A 17,978-nucleotide genomic window follows, 5' to 3' on the forward strand; every position below is an offset into this window, starting at 1 on the left:
CCAAACGTAAGGATGTTGAGGCCATTTATCCAAATGCCACTCCAGTCAATATCCGTTAAGTCAGCACGGCAGGGAGCAAACCGGAGATCTGTTGTACAGTTTACTTCTACTCAAAGTAGTTCTTTTACTTATTTAGGTCTTCATAAGACCTCTTTTCTAATTCATCACAGGTATTTCCTGTTCCATTTTACACTGCCTTGTGCCTGGCATGAATTTTGCACATCACATCAAATTCCATACTTTGACATTGTGCACGTATGCCGTAAAATCTCAAGCAGGTCACTCGTATTTTAAAATATTTCCTTGACACTACAATTATAATCTGAACACAGTCTTCACCAGAGGGAGAATATCTTTAGTAAGTTATGAGGATGTGGAAATATATGTAGTGGTTAAGGCAAATTGCAGAAGAACATTAAAAACTAAACAGTATATCGGGATTAAGAAATATGCTGATCGGGTGAGATGAAGTAGAGTGGGAGCAGGGTCACTGATTATGCACCATTTGGGCCAAAGGGCCTGTTTCTGTGCTGTCAATTTGTTGTAATTATAGTAGTTTACATAGACAATTTTCATCATAAATGCAGGCATTAAAATGTATGATGGCAAAAGCTAACAGGAGGTAACTGCAGAAATATATATTTTTTTATTTAGAAATGCTCATCCACGAGCTCTTACCCACCAATTTAATTTCTACAAAAGATTTAAAGTTGTAACAGTTTGATGTTGACACCAAACTTACCATACCAATTTTCTGAAATAGAAAAATGTCACACTGCTGCAGTAAATCTTCTGAAGTTGGAAATGAGCACATTAATAGGAAGTTAGAGCAAACCTTGGGTCTCCTTTCTGCTGAAACCAATGAGTTTGCTTGTGTTGACATATCTTCTGTTCACTTGGTTGCATTCTGATAATCTGAAAGTATAGATTATTATACTATGTGTACACGTTATAACCTTCCCATTTCTATACTGAAAGCACTATTGTTGTGGTACAGTTCAAGGTTTCTAGTTACCTTCTTGCTCCTTAACAAGTGGCCATTTTTCACAAATGACTGTCAACAGACTATTTAATAATAATTGCTTATTGTCACAAGTAGGCTTCAATGAAGTTACTGTGAAAAACCCCTAGGTGCCACATTCCGGCGCCTGTTCGGGGAGGCCGGTACAGGAATTGAACCTGCGCTGCTGGCATTGTTCTGCATTGCAAGCCAGCTATTTAGCCCACTATGCTAAACCAACCCCAGATGTATTTAGTTGCAGATGTCATCATTGCTAAACTCAATATATTTTATTGCAGGGGTGATTGGAAAGCCATGCAGAGGAGCATTGTTAACTTAAATTTTGGCTTCCTTACTAAGAGGTGCTAGCCAATTGCGACAACCCAACTGTTTCCCTAGCCGTGATCAGCAAACTCAAATCACCCGGGATGGATACTGAAACCTTCTGGTTGCTAAGTGGTTCTTTTAGCTAATATACAAATAAAAATGTCTTTGAAAATGTGATGTCACAAAAATGCTGCCTATATCTGCCATGGAAAGCTAGTTAACATTAAAATTGGTGGAAACATCTCATTGAGAGGCTTCAGCCAGTTAAATTTTTTAAATGAAACTGCTAAACATTCAGTAACCACTGGTTAAAACAATAAGCAAACATTTATTCAAAAGTAAACTCTCTGTGCAGTGTTATGTTCATCAGCATAGGTTAATTAATCAACAGCTAGTGCTGTGGTGCATATTTATAGCTCAACACCACATCATGTCTTCAGGAGGTTGCACATAGATGGAAGGTACAGGCGGCAGCTACTTCTAGCCTCAAAACCATGAAATGCCTTCAGAATCAAATAGATAGAGGAACAAGATGAAGCTCCTTCTGAAATGTCTTTCTTAATAGGCTAGATGTAGCAGAGCTCTGTTAGTAACTTCACTCAGTCCTGGAATTTCGCACCTGCTAGCCTCCTTTACAAGAGACAGCAAGAGGAAGAAACCTCAGATATTTAGCTTAAAGATCTTCATTCATATACAATCCTGTGATGCTCAGGATCTGCGTTGGAATGACTGAAGTGGTTAAAATTCTATCCAAATGCAGCTGTGTGTAGATGTGGTACCTCTGTAATTGGCAAGGCTGCAGTTGCCAAGCAATGTTTGTCAGAGATACTTGTACTTAGGCAGTTAAGGATTCTCTTGGCCAACTGATCCCACAAAGCATATTGTCCCCCTCAGTGGTGGCAACAGCTCCCAGTCAGGATCTGAGATTGGGGAATCCCAGTAATAATTGTTCAGCCATGTCCGGTTGTACTTCTGTTACGATGGCGTGGAACCTTTCTACCTAGAAGACATTAAATGTATCGGTCAGCAAAGAGGACGGAGAACTAGATGAAATGCATGCAATAATTTTATTCTATCTTTATTAGTTCAAATTGTTATGCCCATGAAGTTGAAGAATGTTAGTACTGGGAAGTGAAATACTTCACACATCAGGAAAAATGTGAAAAATAAGTACTCCCAGGCAGGGTACAACTAAACACAGATTAAAGCTGACCCCATAATGCTCCTTTATGTATACTTGGGCTAGATTCAGAGGAAAGCTGCCTCTACATTGTTCCATCAAGATCACTCAGTTCAGCTTTGGCACAACTGGACACGGAATAAAGTTTACTCTACTTTGCCCCAAAAATGTTAGCCGGTGTCAGACCTTTGAAAAAGTTTTCTCCACCTCCCAATCTTGGATGAGACACTGATGGGACATTGTGGGCAAGAAAATCTTCAGCAATACGCTGCTTCTGATCACTGATCTGCACTGGAAAGTGCGGGTACGTGGACAGAGTGAAGCAACGGATTTCCTATATTGCCCTCCAAGAATACATGGCCTATCAACATTCATGTCAAAGGCTCTGTGTTGATGTACCAAAAGTTACTTAATTAATATCTATAGAACCAAGATCCAGAAAAAAATTAACAGCTTCACGTGAGATGGGGCAAGTGCAGAAAATCAACAAGCAAATAAAAACATTCTAGCACTTTCAAAAAACTAGCAGGCTGCACTAAACACATAGACGGCCCTCACAACATCAACACTTGCTTTCAAGTTTTCCTACAACAACACACTACAATTTTAGAGAAATGCAAGAGACTACAAAGCAGATCTGGGAACATCTAAAATATGTTAATACGTCACATTGACAAAAAAGCTCAATCTAACATCTTCTTTCAAATCCTGATTGCACTATTTTCTGTTTGAATTTAAGTCTGATCACTCCTGATGAAAAGTCAAAGCTGAAACTTCAACTTTCTTTCCTCTTTCACGTGATCAACCTGTGATCTTGTGATGAAACAAGGACTCTTAATCAAATTTAGTCTAAAAGAGTAAAGGCTTGCTGGAACCTTCATAAGAGGAGACCGGGATGAGAATGACCAAAGACAAAAAGGCCTGAAATCTTTTTGTAACGAGGAATCCTGTAATGATAGCACTTTTAAACAATCTGTATTGTAAGTAAATGCATCTAAGGCCACTTCAAACTGGTGAATTATTAGACATCAAGTTATTGGAAACATTAGCTTTCCCTTCTATACTTTCAGGAGTATGGACCTATTTTTTTTTGTGTAAAACCACCAAAGTGATCTCAGCATTTAAACAGTTCAGCATTGTAAATGTTTTAATTGATTTTCATATTTTTATGATACATAGTCCAGCAGTCACTGAAAGGGTAATGCTCACAAATTTACAGAGCTCCCTCAGAGAAATGAACAGAGACACACAAAACAGAAAGAGAAAATATATATATTGAAAACTTATGACTATTTACATGTCCCCCTCCCTCTTGTGGATGCGGACACTATCTGGTCGTTCCACCCTGGTTGGGCAGCCAAATGGAACCTTGGTGTGTCACCTAGCATGCTGGTGTTTTCCGTTTCTCCCTCTTGTCCTCCACAGCTATGCCGCCTGTGTCCCGTGGTCCCCCACTGTGGGTTTTGTGCCCCCCCCCTCCCCCTCCACGTCCTCCCTCCCCTCCACTTTGCATTTTGTGGCTCGCCTGTTCCTCCCCATCTCTGCAAGTCCTTTTTTACTTCTCCACCAGACACGTCAAGTTCCACTTGTAGATCCGTGTCCAGTCACGGGAAATTTGGATCCCCAGGTAGTGGAATTTGTTTTGGGCTTGTTTGAACTGTAATCCAACCAGCTCTGTCCCTCTTGTTTGTGGGTTCACTGGGAAGATTTCACTTTTGCTGAGTTTGTAGCTCGAGGAGGCTCCAAACCCCTTCAAGAGTTCATGATCCCTTCCATACTAGCTTGAGGGCCCAAGATGCAGAGGAGCTGATCATCTGCATAGGGGGAGATTCAATGCTTTCTGCCCCCCTGTCTGGATATCTCTCCAGCCTTTTGCCGTTCTGAGGGCGATTGCCAGTGGTTAAATTGCCAGGGTGAGCTTCAGCGGGGAAAGCAGGCATCCTTGCTTTGTGCATCTGCAAGTATTTAGAGCTGGTGTTAGTCTGCACACTCGCCATACGAGCGTTGTACAGGAGTTTCACCCAGGCGGTGAATCCCGATCCAAGCCCAAACTGCTCCAGCGCCACCATGACGTATTTCACCTTGACTCTGTCGAAGGCCTTTTCTGCGTCCAGGGAGATGATCACATCTGGTGTTCTCTCCCTGGATACAGTAATTATCAGAACAGTTCAGCATTTAATGCAGTGAGCACTCGTAATATAAATTCTAATTCAAGAACATGACCATGGAAGCGTATTCATAAATCTGCATCAAAGTTTTACGAACACTGTTAACTGATTGGTTTGCTTTTCCCTTTGGAAGATGAATGCTCAGCTACAAAATTAGGCCATTCTAGCTGTCTTTCTCCATTTAAATAATATTCTGCATTTCAATTCTGTTATGATCCTTGGTCAGACCCCGGGTCATGGGGAGATCGATTAGGGACCAATAAAGTTTTGTTTAAGGTGGATAAAGTTTGAAAGTTGTAATGAACTCCAATTGGCTTTATTGGTTGGCCAATTGGAGTATGAGCTCCCTCAATGATAACTCATTGAGGGGGCCCATATAATCACCTGTGTAGGCTTTGTGAGCAGTCTTAAGTTGACTGGACTGCTAGCAGCACTGTTTGTAGCTGCTCCTGTAATATCGTTATTGTAAATAAATATTGGTGTGGTGACGGAACTCCTGCCTCCCGTGGATTACTACAGTGGCGACGAGGTAAACTACGAATTTTGCGGAGACCAGCTGCCGCACTCGGAGGGTAAGCCTTGCCATTTTAAAAATGCCGTTTTTTGGGAGGTTAGAGGCATGCGACCCGGCTATTGAGGACTGGTCCCAGTATGTGGAGAGAATGTGTTACTTCTTCTGGGCAAATGATATACTGACGGACGAAAGGAGACGGCTTATCCTGCTGTCGGCGTGCGGACCCTCCGCTTTCGCCATTATACGTAGTCTGACTTATCCCGATGCGCCGGACACAAAAACTTTCCAAGAAGTAACTGAATTGGTGAAAGAGCACTACGACCCAAAACCACCCCTCATTTTGCGTAGGTACAGATTCTACACAGCGAAGCGGGAAGACAGGGAGTCAGTCACAAATTTTTTGACCCGCCTGAGAAGGCTGGCGGAAAAATGGGAGTTCGGCCCGACGCTAAATGAAATGCTTTGGGACCGGTTAGTGTGTGGTATAAACAACCTCACAATACAGAAACGACTGTTGGCGGGAACGGAGCTAGACTGCAGGCAGGCGTTACAGCTCGCACTGTCCCTAGAAAAGGCAGCAAGTGGGGCGCAGGAACTACAGGGCACGCTAATGGAGGTAGATACCTGTGAGAGGGACTACCACAACGGGTCCTGCTACCAGATAATCGCTCTCAGGAAAAACCTGAGGAATAGAGGGAAAAAGGAAAACCCCAGAACTGCCCCCAAGTCTGCCAGGACTAACTGGAGACAGAGGGAAGTACCGGCTGAGGCTCCCCCAACAGCTTCTGGCACCAGACAGAGTGGGGTAACAACGACAGAAACCCTAGAAGGAGGTGGCAAAAGAGGAATCGCAGTTGGGGACGCAGGGAAGTACACAACCTAGACGCCTCATCCTCCTCCGAAGGGGAACAATTATATAATATTACAACGAAGAAAGCAGAACCCATTAGGATTACCCCACGGGTGAACGGGCGGCCGACAATAATGGAAAATATTCTGCAGGGACTACCGCAGGTGGCGATTTATTTGGATGATGTCTTAATCACGGATAGGACAAACAGGGAACACTTAAGGAACCTGGAGGAAGTGCTTAGGCCTTTCGCAAAGGCAGGCGTACGGCTAAAAAGGGAAAAATGTGTTTTTCTGGCCCCACAAGTGACGTACCTGGGATATAAAGTAGACGAGTCAGGCTTACATCCATTAGAAGACAGAGTAAGGGCAATAAAAGAAGCCCCAGCTCCCACCACGGTCCAGGAGTTACGATCATTTCTAGGGTTGGTAACCTATTATGGAAAATTTATTGAAAATAGGGCATCCATCCTAGAACCCCTCCACCAGCTACTAAAAAAGGGGCAAGAATGGAAATGGTCCACCCGCCAAAACCGAGCGTTTAGGGACATTAAGGAACAGCTGTCATCCGAAAATGTCCTAGAGCATTATGACCCAAGGAAGGAGTTGGTGGTCACTTGTGATGCATCCCCCTACGGGGTAGGAGCCGTCTTAGCCCATAGAGGAAGGAATGGGGAAGAACGGCCAATAGCCTATGCTTCGAGGACCTTGGCGATGGCTGAGAGGAAGTACGCCCAGATCGAGAAGGAAGGACTGGCGGTGACATTCGCAGTAAAAAAATTTCACCAGTATCTGTACGGGCGGAAATTCACCATAGTGACGGACCATAAGCGGTTATTAGGGTTATTAAAAGACAAGTCAATACCCCCGATTGCATCAGCTAGAATCCAACGCTGGGCGTTGCTACTGGCGGCATATAGATACGTTCTGGAGCACAGACCGGGAACGCGAGTAGCACATGCAGATGCTTTGAGCAGACTTCCCCTCCCAGACACTCCGCCGCAAATACCAAAAGTAGAGGAGACAGTAATGACTCTAAATTTTTTGGACACCCTACCAGTAAACGCACAACATATTCGGTTGTGGACGCAAAAAGACCCAGTTGTAGCCAAGATGAAGCATTTACTGCTAACAGGGGAACTGGAAAGACCAGTGGAGCCCCAGATGCACCCATACTGGAGCAGAAGGGACCAAATAACCGTAGAAGACGGTATCCTATTATGGGGAGCCCGGGTAATCGTCCCAGCTCAGGGCCGTCAGGCAACCTTGACTGAGTTACATCACGGACACCCAGAGGTGTCTAAAATGAAGATGCTAGCTCGAAGCTACGTTTGGTGGCCAGGTTTGGACACAGACATAGCAGCCTTGGTACGTCGGTGCCAGGAGTGCAAAGAGTGCCACCAGCGGCGCCATTGCACCCGTGGGAATGGCCAGGCAGACCGTGGACCTGCCTGCATATTGACCACGCCGGCCCTTTCATGGGCTCAATGTTTTTGGTGATAGTGGACGCCCAACTCCAAATGGTTGGACCTCCACCGGGTAAACACGGCAAGCACAGTATCGACAATTGAAAAGCTCAGGGCCTCGTTTGCAACACATGGACTTCCGGAGGTATTGGTGTCGGACAACGGAACGGCATTCACATGTGGGGAATTTGGAAAATTCCTGAAGGAAAACTGAGTCCGTCACATCAAAACGGCCCCTTACCATCCAGCGACCAACGGCCTGGCCGAGAGAGCGGTCCAGACACTTAAAGCAGGACTCAAGAAGCAGCCGGCAGCGTCAATAGACACAAAGCTCTCCCACTGGCTGTTTGATTACAGGACCACACCGCATTCCACAACGGGCATACCGCCAGCTGAACTGTTAATGGGAAGGCGGCTGCGAACGAGGCTGAGTCTCCTTTTCCCAAATTTAACGGGGAAAGTGGAGAAACAACAGGATGCCCAACGCAGGGGGCATGATAATAGTCGGCAGCAGAGACATTTACAGGTGGGGGCACCGGTTTGGGTCAAGAATTATGGGAATGGACCAACGTGGGTCAAAGGCACGGTAGAGTCCCAAACAGGGCCCATATCCTATGAGATTTCAATAGGAGGTAAGGTGCTGAAGAAACACCTAGATCAAATAAGGGCAGCGGAACCACACCTGGAGGCAGGCGAAGCAGGACCGCCTCAAGCTGGGATAGCCCAGATGGAAAGGATACCCACACCCCAGCCCCGAGCAATTTCTCCAGACCCAGTCATCAGAGTCGGAGATGGACACACTCGACGAGGCCGCCGCGACACCTCTCCCCGAGGAGGAGGAAGAACAACTTCCAAGGAGGTCGTCAAGGAAAAGACGGGCACCTATAAGGTACACCCTGCCCACTTCGGAGAACGACCCGGCGGACGACACACAGGTGACAGACCCAGACATGAGGAGCAGGAGGAAGCTCAGAGGAATGCCAGCTGGCAGGAATTCCTCGGAACCTTGGGGGGGGGTGTAATGAACTCCAATTGGCTTTATTGGTTGGCCAATTGGAGTATGAGCTCCCTCAATGATAGCTCATTGAGGGGGCCCATATAATCACCTGTGTAGGCTTTGTGAGCAGTCTTAAGTTGACTGGACTGCTAGCAGCACTGTTTGTAGCTGCTCCTGTAATATCGTTATTGTAAATAAATATTGGTGTGGTGACGGAATTCCTGCTTCCCGTGGATTACTACAAAAGTCAAGACACTTCGTAAGTGAATAAAGCCACATGATTCAAAGATGTGCAGGCTAGGTGGATTGGACATGCTAAATTGCCCCTCTGTGTCCAGGGATGTACACGTTAGGTTACGGAGATAGTGTGGGCGAAGTAGGCCTAGGTAGGGTGCTCTTTCAGAGGGTCGTTGCAAACTTGACGGATCGAATGGCTTCCTCCTCGACTCTAAGAATTCTATACCACAGGCTTTAAACAAGCAAAAATAGACTTTACTATACAAGTTCAGAAAAATAAAACAATTTACAATAGCTATCTCATTCTCTACTTTATAGCTTCCCAACCAATGCATGCGCACAGGGCCCAACCTCCAAATTTCAAAAGGAGTATTTGAGTTTCTTAACAATCCTTCCCATCAAAGTGAATAACTTCAAACTTCCCCACATTATACGTCACCTTGATGCTCAATCTCTTAACCAGCCTATATCTTTTTTCAGCCTATTTACATCACGGTTTATTATCCCACAAAGCATGACATCCGGTGGCGACCATTGAGTTTACAGTGCAGAAGGAGCCCATTCGGCCCATCGAGTCTGCACCAGCTCTTGGAAAGAGCACCCCACTTAAGCCCACACCTATACCCTTTCCCCGTAACCCCACCTAACCTTTTTGGACACTAAGGACAATTTATCACGGCCAATCACACCTAACCTGCTCAACTTTAGACTGTGGGAGGAAACAGGAGCACCCAGAGGAAACCCACGCAGACACGGTGAGGGTGTGCAGACTCCGCACAGACAGTGACCCAAGCCGGATACAAGGTGAAATCAGAAGGGGCAGGGCCAAAAGGGGAGGATGACAGACGGTCGAGGAGAATGGAGGCATAAGCCCCTGTTAAGGCTTATAACATGGAATGTGCAAGGGCTCAATGGACCAGTGAAAAGATCATGGGTTTTCGCACACCTCAGGAGTTTGAAGGCGGAGGTAGTTTTTCTGCAGGAGACTCACCTCAGCGTGAAGGACCATGTTAGGTTGAGAAAAGGATGGGTGGGTCAGGTATCCCACTCAGGGTTTGACTCAAAGTCGCCGGGGGGGGGGCACCTTGATGAACAAAAAGATGGGGTTTGTGAGTGCGAAGGAAGTGAGGGACCCAGGTGGGAGATATGTGATGGTGAGCAAGGTATTGAAGGGGATGCCGGTGGTGTTGGTGAATGTGTATGCACCAAATTGGGATGATGTAGGGCTTATGGGGGTGTTGCTGGCAGCAATCCAGACTTGGCCACGCACCAGTTGATTATGGGATTGTGTCCTAGAGCCGAGGGTGGATAGGTTGAGCCCCAAGTCAATGGGAAGGATATGAATGGCAAAGGAGCTGGGAGGGTACATGGAAAAGAGGGGTATGGTGGACCAGTAGTGCATGAAGAACCCAGGGGGAAGGGAGTACTCCTTTATCTTACATGTTTACAGGGTGTACTCCAGAATCTATATTTTTTTTTTTTAATAATTTTTATTGAGAAATTTTGATTTTATACAACATTGACGCACCTTAGTAAAATACCGAAAATAACAATAATATTAACAATCATATACATTCGCCCCATCCCCATGAACAACCCAGCATTTTAACAACAACGCAAATTAATACACTATAAAGTTACAGAATAAACACTACAATAATGCACCCCCCCGGGTTGCTGCTGCTATTGACCCAGTTACCTATCTCTGAGCCAGGAAGTCCAGAAAAGGCTGCCATCGTTTATAGAACCATTGTATTGATCCTCTCAGGGCAAATTTGACCTTTTGCAATTTTATAAATCCCGCCATGTCACTGATCCAGGTCTCCACGCTTGGGGGCCTTGCATCCTTCCATTGTAACAGAATCCTTCGACGGGCTACTAGGGACACAAAGGCCAGGACACCGGCCTCTTTTGCCTCCTGCACTCCCGGCTCTACCGCAACTCCAAAAAAAGAATCTATATTTTTTGTGGTGAGCCGGGAGGTGTTGATAGGGGTGGAGGGGGCAGAGTATGCGGAGATAGTAATTTCGGACCATTCACCCCACTGGCTGTAGATTCGGCTTAGATCAGGACGGGAACAGAGGCTGGGATGGAGGCTCAATTCGGTGTTGTTGGCAGACAGAGGGTTCTGTGATAAGATGCGGTCTGTGGTCAAAGACTATGTAGAGTTGGACCAGAATGGGGAGGTGTCAACAGCCACATTCTGGGAGGCAAGAAGGCAGTGGTCGGAGGGGAGATTATCCCGTTCAAGGCACGAGGATAGGAAAAGGAGGGAGGAGTATGAACGAGATGGTCGAAATAGATGGGTGGTATTCGAGGGCGCCCACCACGGAGGGATTGGCGGGAAGGAAAACATTGAAGGAGCAGTTTGATAGGTTGATGACGGGGAGGGCAGTGAGCCAGCTGCGCAGGGCAAGAGGGGTGCAGTACGAGTACGGCGAGAGGCAAGCCGAATGCTGGCACATCAATGACCAGGGAAATATTGAGTTTACGGACAGAGACAAGGAAGGTGGTGACAGAGCCGGGGAGAATAAATTAGACATTTAGGGAATGCTATAAGGAGCTGCATAGGGTGGACCCGGGGGGTGAAGTAGGGAGCATGGGGTGGTTTTTGGATGGGCTGGGAGTTTACGCAGTTGGAGGAAGAGAAGAGGCAGGCACTAGAGGAGCCTATTGGGCTGAGAGAGATATTGGAGAGTATAAGAGGTCTGAAGTCAGGAAAGGCCCCAGGGCCCGATGGGCACCCGGCAGAATTTTATAAGGAGTTTGCGACGGAACTGGTACCGCATCTGTTGGGGGCGTTTAGTGAGGCGTTGGAGAAGGGGGAGCTGCCGGTGACGATGATGCAGACAACGATCACATTGATACCCAAGAAGGGGACGGGCCCGTTAGAATGTGGGTCGTACAGGCCCATATCGTTGTTAAACACAGATGTAAAAGTGGTGGCTAAACTGGTGGCGGGGAGGATGGAAGGTTGTGACCCGGGGTGGTCGGGGAGGGCCATACAGGCTTAGTAAAGGGCAGGCAGCTCTCTAGCAATGTAAGGAGGCTGTTAAATGTGATCATGACTCCATCGAGAGGTCAGGTATCGGAGGTAGTGGTGTCCATGGATGCGGAGAAGGCATTTGACCGGGTGGAATGGTAGTACCTGTTCAAGGTCCTGGGAAGGTTCAGGTTTGGGCCAACGTTTGTGGCATGGTTGAGCCTGTTAAATGTGACACTGGTGGTAAGTCTACGAACCAACGATATGGGCTCACAAAACTTTGGGTGACACAGGAGAACATTGCAGGGATAGCTAGTTCTCACTAGCTATAATCCTCCCCATGCTCTCCAGCGAGTCCGACAAGTACAATAACAGGTCATCCTCATATCGCGACACCCAATGCTCCCTACTCTCCCTCATAATCCCTTGCCACTCTGCCGATACCTTCAGGGTCATTGCTAGTGACTGCTTCAGGATACAAGTTGAACGTAGGGAAAAGTGAAGAGTTCCCGGTGAACGGGCTAGATCAGAGACAACCTGGGGGGGTTGCCATTTAAAGTAGCCATAGATAGGTTTAGATATTTGGGGATTCAAGTAATGGGAGAGTGGGCGACGCTGCATAAATGGAATTTAACAAAGCTGGTGGAGGAGGTGAGGAAGGACCTGAAGAGGTGGGACACGCAGCATCTTCTGACTCTGGTAGGGAGGGCCCAAGTGGTGAAGATGAACGTCCTGCCAACGTTTCTATTCATATTCCAGGTGCATCCAATTTTTGTACCAAAGGCCTTTTTCACGAAGGGGGACACGATTATCTCAGACTTCGTGTGGACAGAGAAGGTACCACGGGGCAAGAAGACTCTGTTACAGAGGCAGTGAACATGGAGAAGGCGAGATGGTGGTGGGAAGGAGAGATGGCAGAATGGGTTAAGATGGAAGAAGAATCCTGTTGGGGGCCCAGCTTGAAGGCTATGGTGACAGCAGCATTGCCACTAGCGCCACAGAAATATACGGAGAGCCCAGTGGCGCAGTCCACAGTGACGGTCTGGAACCAGTTGAGGAGGCACTTTAGGATAGAGGGGATGTCGGTGTTAACTCCGCTGTACGAAAACCATGGATTCAAGCCGCGGGGGACAGACGATATGCATAGGAAGTGGAGAGAAGTGGGGCTGGACCTGGAAGAGAGGTTTGCCAGTACAGAGGAACTAAGGGAGAGGGTAGAGCTCCAGAGAGGAAGTGAGTTTAGACACTTTTTCTTATAAATTTCAAGTACCCAATTAATTTTTTCCAATTAAGGGGTAATTTAGCGTGGCCAATCCACCTGCCCTGCACATCTTTGGGTTGTGGGGGTGAAACCCACGCAAACACGGGGAGAATGTGTAAAATCCACACAGACAGTGACCCAGAGCCGGGATCGAAGCTGGGACTCTGTGCCATGAGGCAGCAGTGCTAACCACTGCACCACCGTGCTGCCCAGTGTGTTTAGATACTTGCAGGTAAGGGACTTCCCAAGCTACCGAAGTATGCTCTGCTGGAGTGACTGCTGCTTCTGGCTGTGGAAGGGGAGGGCAGGATCGGAAACATATATGGGTGGCTGGGAGACCAGGGAAGCAAGCAGGTGGTGAAGATTAAGGAGAAGTGGGAGGGAGGGCTGGGAGGGGAGATAAACTGGAGAGTGTGGAGTTAGGCGCTACGCAGGATAAACACCTTGTGCGTGAGGAAGAGCCTGATATAATTCAACGTGGTACATAGGGTGCATATGACTCTGGCAAGAATGAATGGGTTCTTCCAGGGAGTGTCAGACCAGTGTGAGAAGTGTGGACGGGGCCAACAAACCACGCACATATGTTTCGGGGCTGCGAGAAGCTAAAGAGATTCTGGCCGGGAGTCTTTGCGGTACTAATGAGGATCGTGGGGGAGGTTGAGCCAGTCCCTTTGGTGGCAATATTTGGGATATTGGAGAAGCTGGAGCTGATGGAGGGGAGGAAGGCCGATATCATGGCCTTCGCCTCGCTGGTTACCCGGCGAAGGCTTTTACTGGAATGGCTGTCAGCAACGCCACCGGTGCTGGTGGCCTGACTGGGAGACTTATACTACTCTCTCCATGTGGAAAAGATCAAATATGAATCGAGGTGTTCAGCGGAGGGCTTTGAGGCAAGGTGGTGGATGTTTGTGGCCATGCTGGAGGAGTTGTTTGTTGCAGGGGGAGGGGGTGGGGTAAAAATGTGGAAAGATTTGTACAAACTGTATAACTGTGTGTTGGGTGTATGTTCCCCGGACTGTTATGTTTCGTAACCGTCTGAATAAATTTGGAATAAAATACCTTTTTTTTTAAAAATCCCACTAAGCATGATATCTTCAGCAAAATTGGAGACTATACGCAAGTCCTTTTATTTAAGTAGGTGATATAAACAATACAGTACTGAAATATATTGATTCCAACTACTTGGGGGGCGGTGGGAATACAAGATAATCTTTCTCATAAAGTACCAACAAGTTGACATTGTTGACAATATTATGGTTAGCATGTGTACGACCATTGCGTTTCAGAAACTGAAAATTGCTGGAAACACACTGTCAACATGTGAGCAAGTTAGCCTGTGAGCAAGTTAAAGAGAAGAGAGCGATTCACATTTAAAATATAAACCTTTAGCCAAGTTGAATGCTGGAAAATAAACAAACATTTTGTAGTTTGTAAGGAAATGGGTTACAATAGTGCTACTTATCCAGTTTTCTGATCTTCCCAACAATTATTGCCGCCTTCTTTACAGATGCTATCATGCATTTCTAGCATTCTCTATTTTCATTTGATCATCAACTTGCAAAGTCTCCTCTAATTGATGCTCGGGGTTCCTCTGTGCAAAGTTGCTTCTAAATTCAGAATTCTAAATGCTGCCTTCAATCAAACCCTTCTCCACACCACCCATCTCCTCCTGGTCATTGCTCCGTGTTGGAATAAGGGCCAGGCTGAGAGGCACCTGTGCCAGCCAATTCCCTGGGCTCAGCCAGGACCTGCTGTTTCACTCCAACTGCTCCTGCCTCAAATTGAAATGACCTGACTGATTAGCCACAACTAATCACTTAAGTTCTTCCATTGATGTAAGTGGGCTGTGATTGTTGTGACTCCGGATCAGAGGCCTAGGCAAAGCAATGTCTGGCCTCTCCTCCCACCCATAAAATTCAGAGTCACAATGTGCTATTTTTTTTTAATGGTTAAAAGCACAATATATTTCAAATGTTCCTCTGCAAGAAAGAATAGTGGGGAATTCCATCATCCAAAAGTTGGAATTCTGCCAAATGGCAGAAATTTCTCATCACTGAAGAGAACAGTTATTTGAAAATACTCACCGCAGTGTGGTACAGAGGGAGAAGGTGCTGAAAGGCACAGGTACACATCGCTTGGCTCAAGAGCCCTTCTTTAAAACTGTTTGACACAATCTCCTTTAAGCACAATAGAGAGAATCATAATTAACAGATTGTACCAGCCCAAAACCTGAACAATTACATGAACTTGGGAGCTGTTGATCACACTGTTGCTATTAGTTGGTTTGTGAGCAGTGGATTCAACATGCAAAAAGTTTCAGAAGAGATAATCTAGTGCAAGATTTCACTCACTGATTCCTACATCCATAGCCCCATCAACCTTTTTCCATTCTTACATGCAACCTCACCTCCCATACCCTCCATTAATTTACTCCATTCGCAGTAGGGCTCTCACCCAGTCCACCCTTTCCCCCCCCCCCTTCATTGTCACCTCCTCCTCCAGTATGCTATATTCCATTAAGCCAGTTTGTGAAGGATAGAACCGGAGCCAATCTTTATTAATTTTTTTAATAAGTTTTTAATTGACAGATTACAAGGGTGTAACTTCTAACCCCCAACAACCAGTCTCTATTTAGAGGCACAAATTAATTCCCAATAAAGGTCATCATCTGTAAACAATTAAAATACAATTAATGCATTGCACTGTTAATCTTCTGATATTTCCAATAAACAACCATACCTTTGAGATGTCCATGAAGATTTCAGAGAGAAATTCAGAGCAGATGCCCAGGAGAATTTTCAGGTGAAAGTCTCCTTCCCGCCGTTTCCCCTTCTGGGCACCAGATCTTGGAGATGGGCCAGAAAATTTGACTACACTGGGTCTTCTGATTACCTCTGATGGTTTCTTCTGACTTTCCTCTGCATAGAGCAAAACTCGTAGCAGTGTACCGAGCAAAGGAAGATCTGGACCAAACAATAAATGCAGCTGAAGAATGTTACAACAAAACCAACCAAATTTAGCAAAGCAGACACTTCAGACTGTGGCGCCAATACAAGCACACACTTCAAAAAGTGGTCAAACTTGGATAAGTAGTACAAATATTAAGCAGGAAATCGACTGGAGAGATTAATAGCAAATAGTCACAATTGCTACTCAGTCCTTTCTGTCGACTTTGCTTCAGCCAGTTTGAGATCAGTGGAGAATAAATTACATCAACAATAACTCACATTGATATAAGGGCTTTTAACTTAGAATAATATTCCAAAGCATCTCAGGAACATAGGAACTGGAGTAGGCCATTCAGCCCCTCGAGCCTGTCCCACCATTCATGAGATAATGGGTGATCTGTGGCTTAACTCCATATACCAACCATTGGCCCATATCCCTCAATATCTTTGCTCAACAGAAATCTATCTATCTCAATTAACAACTATTCTAGCTTCAACTGCTGTTTGTGGGAGAGAGAGTTCCAAACCTCTACAACTCTGACCGAAGAAGTTAACATCTCTCCTGAAATGGTCTAGTCCTAATTTTTAGACTATGCCCCCTAATTTTAGAATCTCCAACCAATGAAAATAGTTTATATTTATCTGCCTTGTCTTTCCCTCTTAATATCTTGAATACTTTGATTAGATCACTCTTAACCGTCTAAATTTAAGCGGAAACTGGTCTAATTTGAGTTATTTCTCCTCATAACGTATCCCCTGCAGTCCAGGCATCATTTTTGCAAACTGACATTGCACTCCTGATGAAGCCAAAATATCCTTCCAAAAGGTGTGTTGCCCAGAATTGCTCACAGTACTCCAAGTGGGGTCTAACCAGGGTTTTGTGCAGCTGCAGCATAACCAGTGTCTTTATACTCCAATCCTCTAGATAAAAAGGCTAGCATTCCATTAGTCTTTTTGATTATATTCTGCATTGTTTCTGGCATTTTAAGGATCTACGCTCCTCAACACACAAGTCTCTTTGGACATCCACCGTGCCTAACCTCTTTCCATTTAGAAAGTACTTTGCTCCATTCTTTTTTGGTCCAAAATGGATAACCTCACACTTGCTAACATTGAATTCCATCTGCCACAATTTTGCCCATTCACCTTGTCTGTCAATATCTCCGTGCAATTTTATGCTATCATCTAGGTGGTCTTCAATGCCAGCTAACTTTGCATCATCTGCAAATTTGGATACATTATTTTCTATGCCACCATCCAAGTCATTAATGAATAACGTAAATAATTGAGGCCCCAACACAGATCCCTGTGGTACACTACTAGTCACCTCCTGCCAATTAGAGTAATTACTTATTATCCCCACACTCAGTCGCCTGCCACTCAACCAATTTCCTAACCGTGTCAATAATTTGCCCTCAACTCCATGGGTTTCAACCATAGTTAACAGTCTCTCATGTGGAACTTTCTCAAATGCCTTCTGGAAGTCCATATAAATAACATCCATAGGCATTACCCTGTCCACTACCTTAGTCACCTCTTCAAAAAATTCAAGAACATTAGTCAGGCGTGACTTTCCTTTCACAAATTCATGCTGGCTCTCCCTGATCGACCAAAATTGTTTGAGGTGTTTAATTACCCCATCCCTTAGAGATGTCATCAAAAGAAAATTGACAGAGTCAAAGGGGCCATAAGGAGAGATCACCAAAACTTTGGTCAAAGAGGGGGGTTTATTGAGAGGAATTTATGGAACCATACAGCACAGAAGACGGCCAGCGTAGCTATGCTATGCTTTGAAAGAGCTATTCAATTAGTTCCACTCTCCTGCTCTTTCCCAATCACCCAGCAAACCTTTTCTTTATCTGATAACCAAATTCTTCTAACTACTTTCTGGTTACCAACCTTCCTAATAGTGACAAGTTAGTCATTATTTACTCTATGAAAATCCTTCATAATTTAACACTTCTGTTAAATTAGTGACACAGTGGTTAGTTAGCACTGCTGCCCCACAGTCAGGGACCAGGTTCAATCCCAGCCGTGGGTGACTGTGT

At 45.5% G+C, this 17,978-nt stretch overlaps 1 protein-coding gene and 1 long non-coding RNA gene across 12 annotated transcripts in view; one reads left to right on the forward strand and one right to left on the reverse strand.

Moving 5' to 3' along the window:
• The window catches only part of LOC119971685, a 135,531-nt gene that overhangs the window by 104,502 nt on the left and 13,051 nt on the right, over positions 1-17,978 (forward strand). The window lies entirely within an intron of this gene.
• saal1 (serum amyloid A-like 1) overlaps positions 1,631-17,978 on the reverse strand; it is a 32,941-nt gene continuing 16,593 nt past the window's right edge. For 9 of the 11 annotated variants that reach the window (XM_038807574.1, XM_038807579.1, XM_038807576.1 and 6 more), the window contains exons 11-13: positions 15,722-15,945; positions 15,067-15,159; positions 1,631-2,327 (exon numbers count right to left, since the gene is read on the reverse strand). In XM_038807574.1, the coding sequence (XP_038663502.1) occupies positions 2,241-2,327; positions 15,067-15,159; positions 15,722-15,945 (404 nt within the window). In that variant the 3' untranslated portion in view covers positions 1,631-2,240. The remainder of the gene's footprint in view (positions 2,328-15,066; positions 15,160-15,721; positions 15,946-17,978) is intronic. The other 2 variants (XM_038807571.1, XM_038807582.1) reach the window with 2 other exon arrangements.

This window comes from Scyliorhinus canicula, chromosome 9, assembly GCF_902713615.1.
Source record: "Scyliorhinus canicula chromosome 9, sScyCan1.1, whole genome shotgun sequence".
Lineage (NCBI taxonomy): Eukaryota > Metazoa > Chordata > Chondrichthyes > Carcharhiniformes > Scyliorhinidae > Scyliorhinus > Scyliorhinus canicula.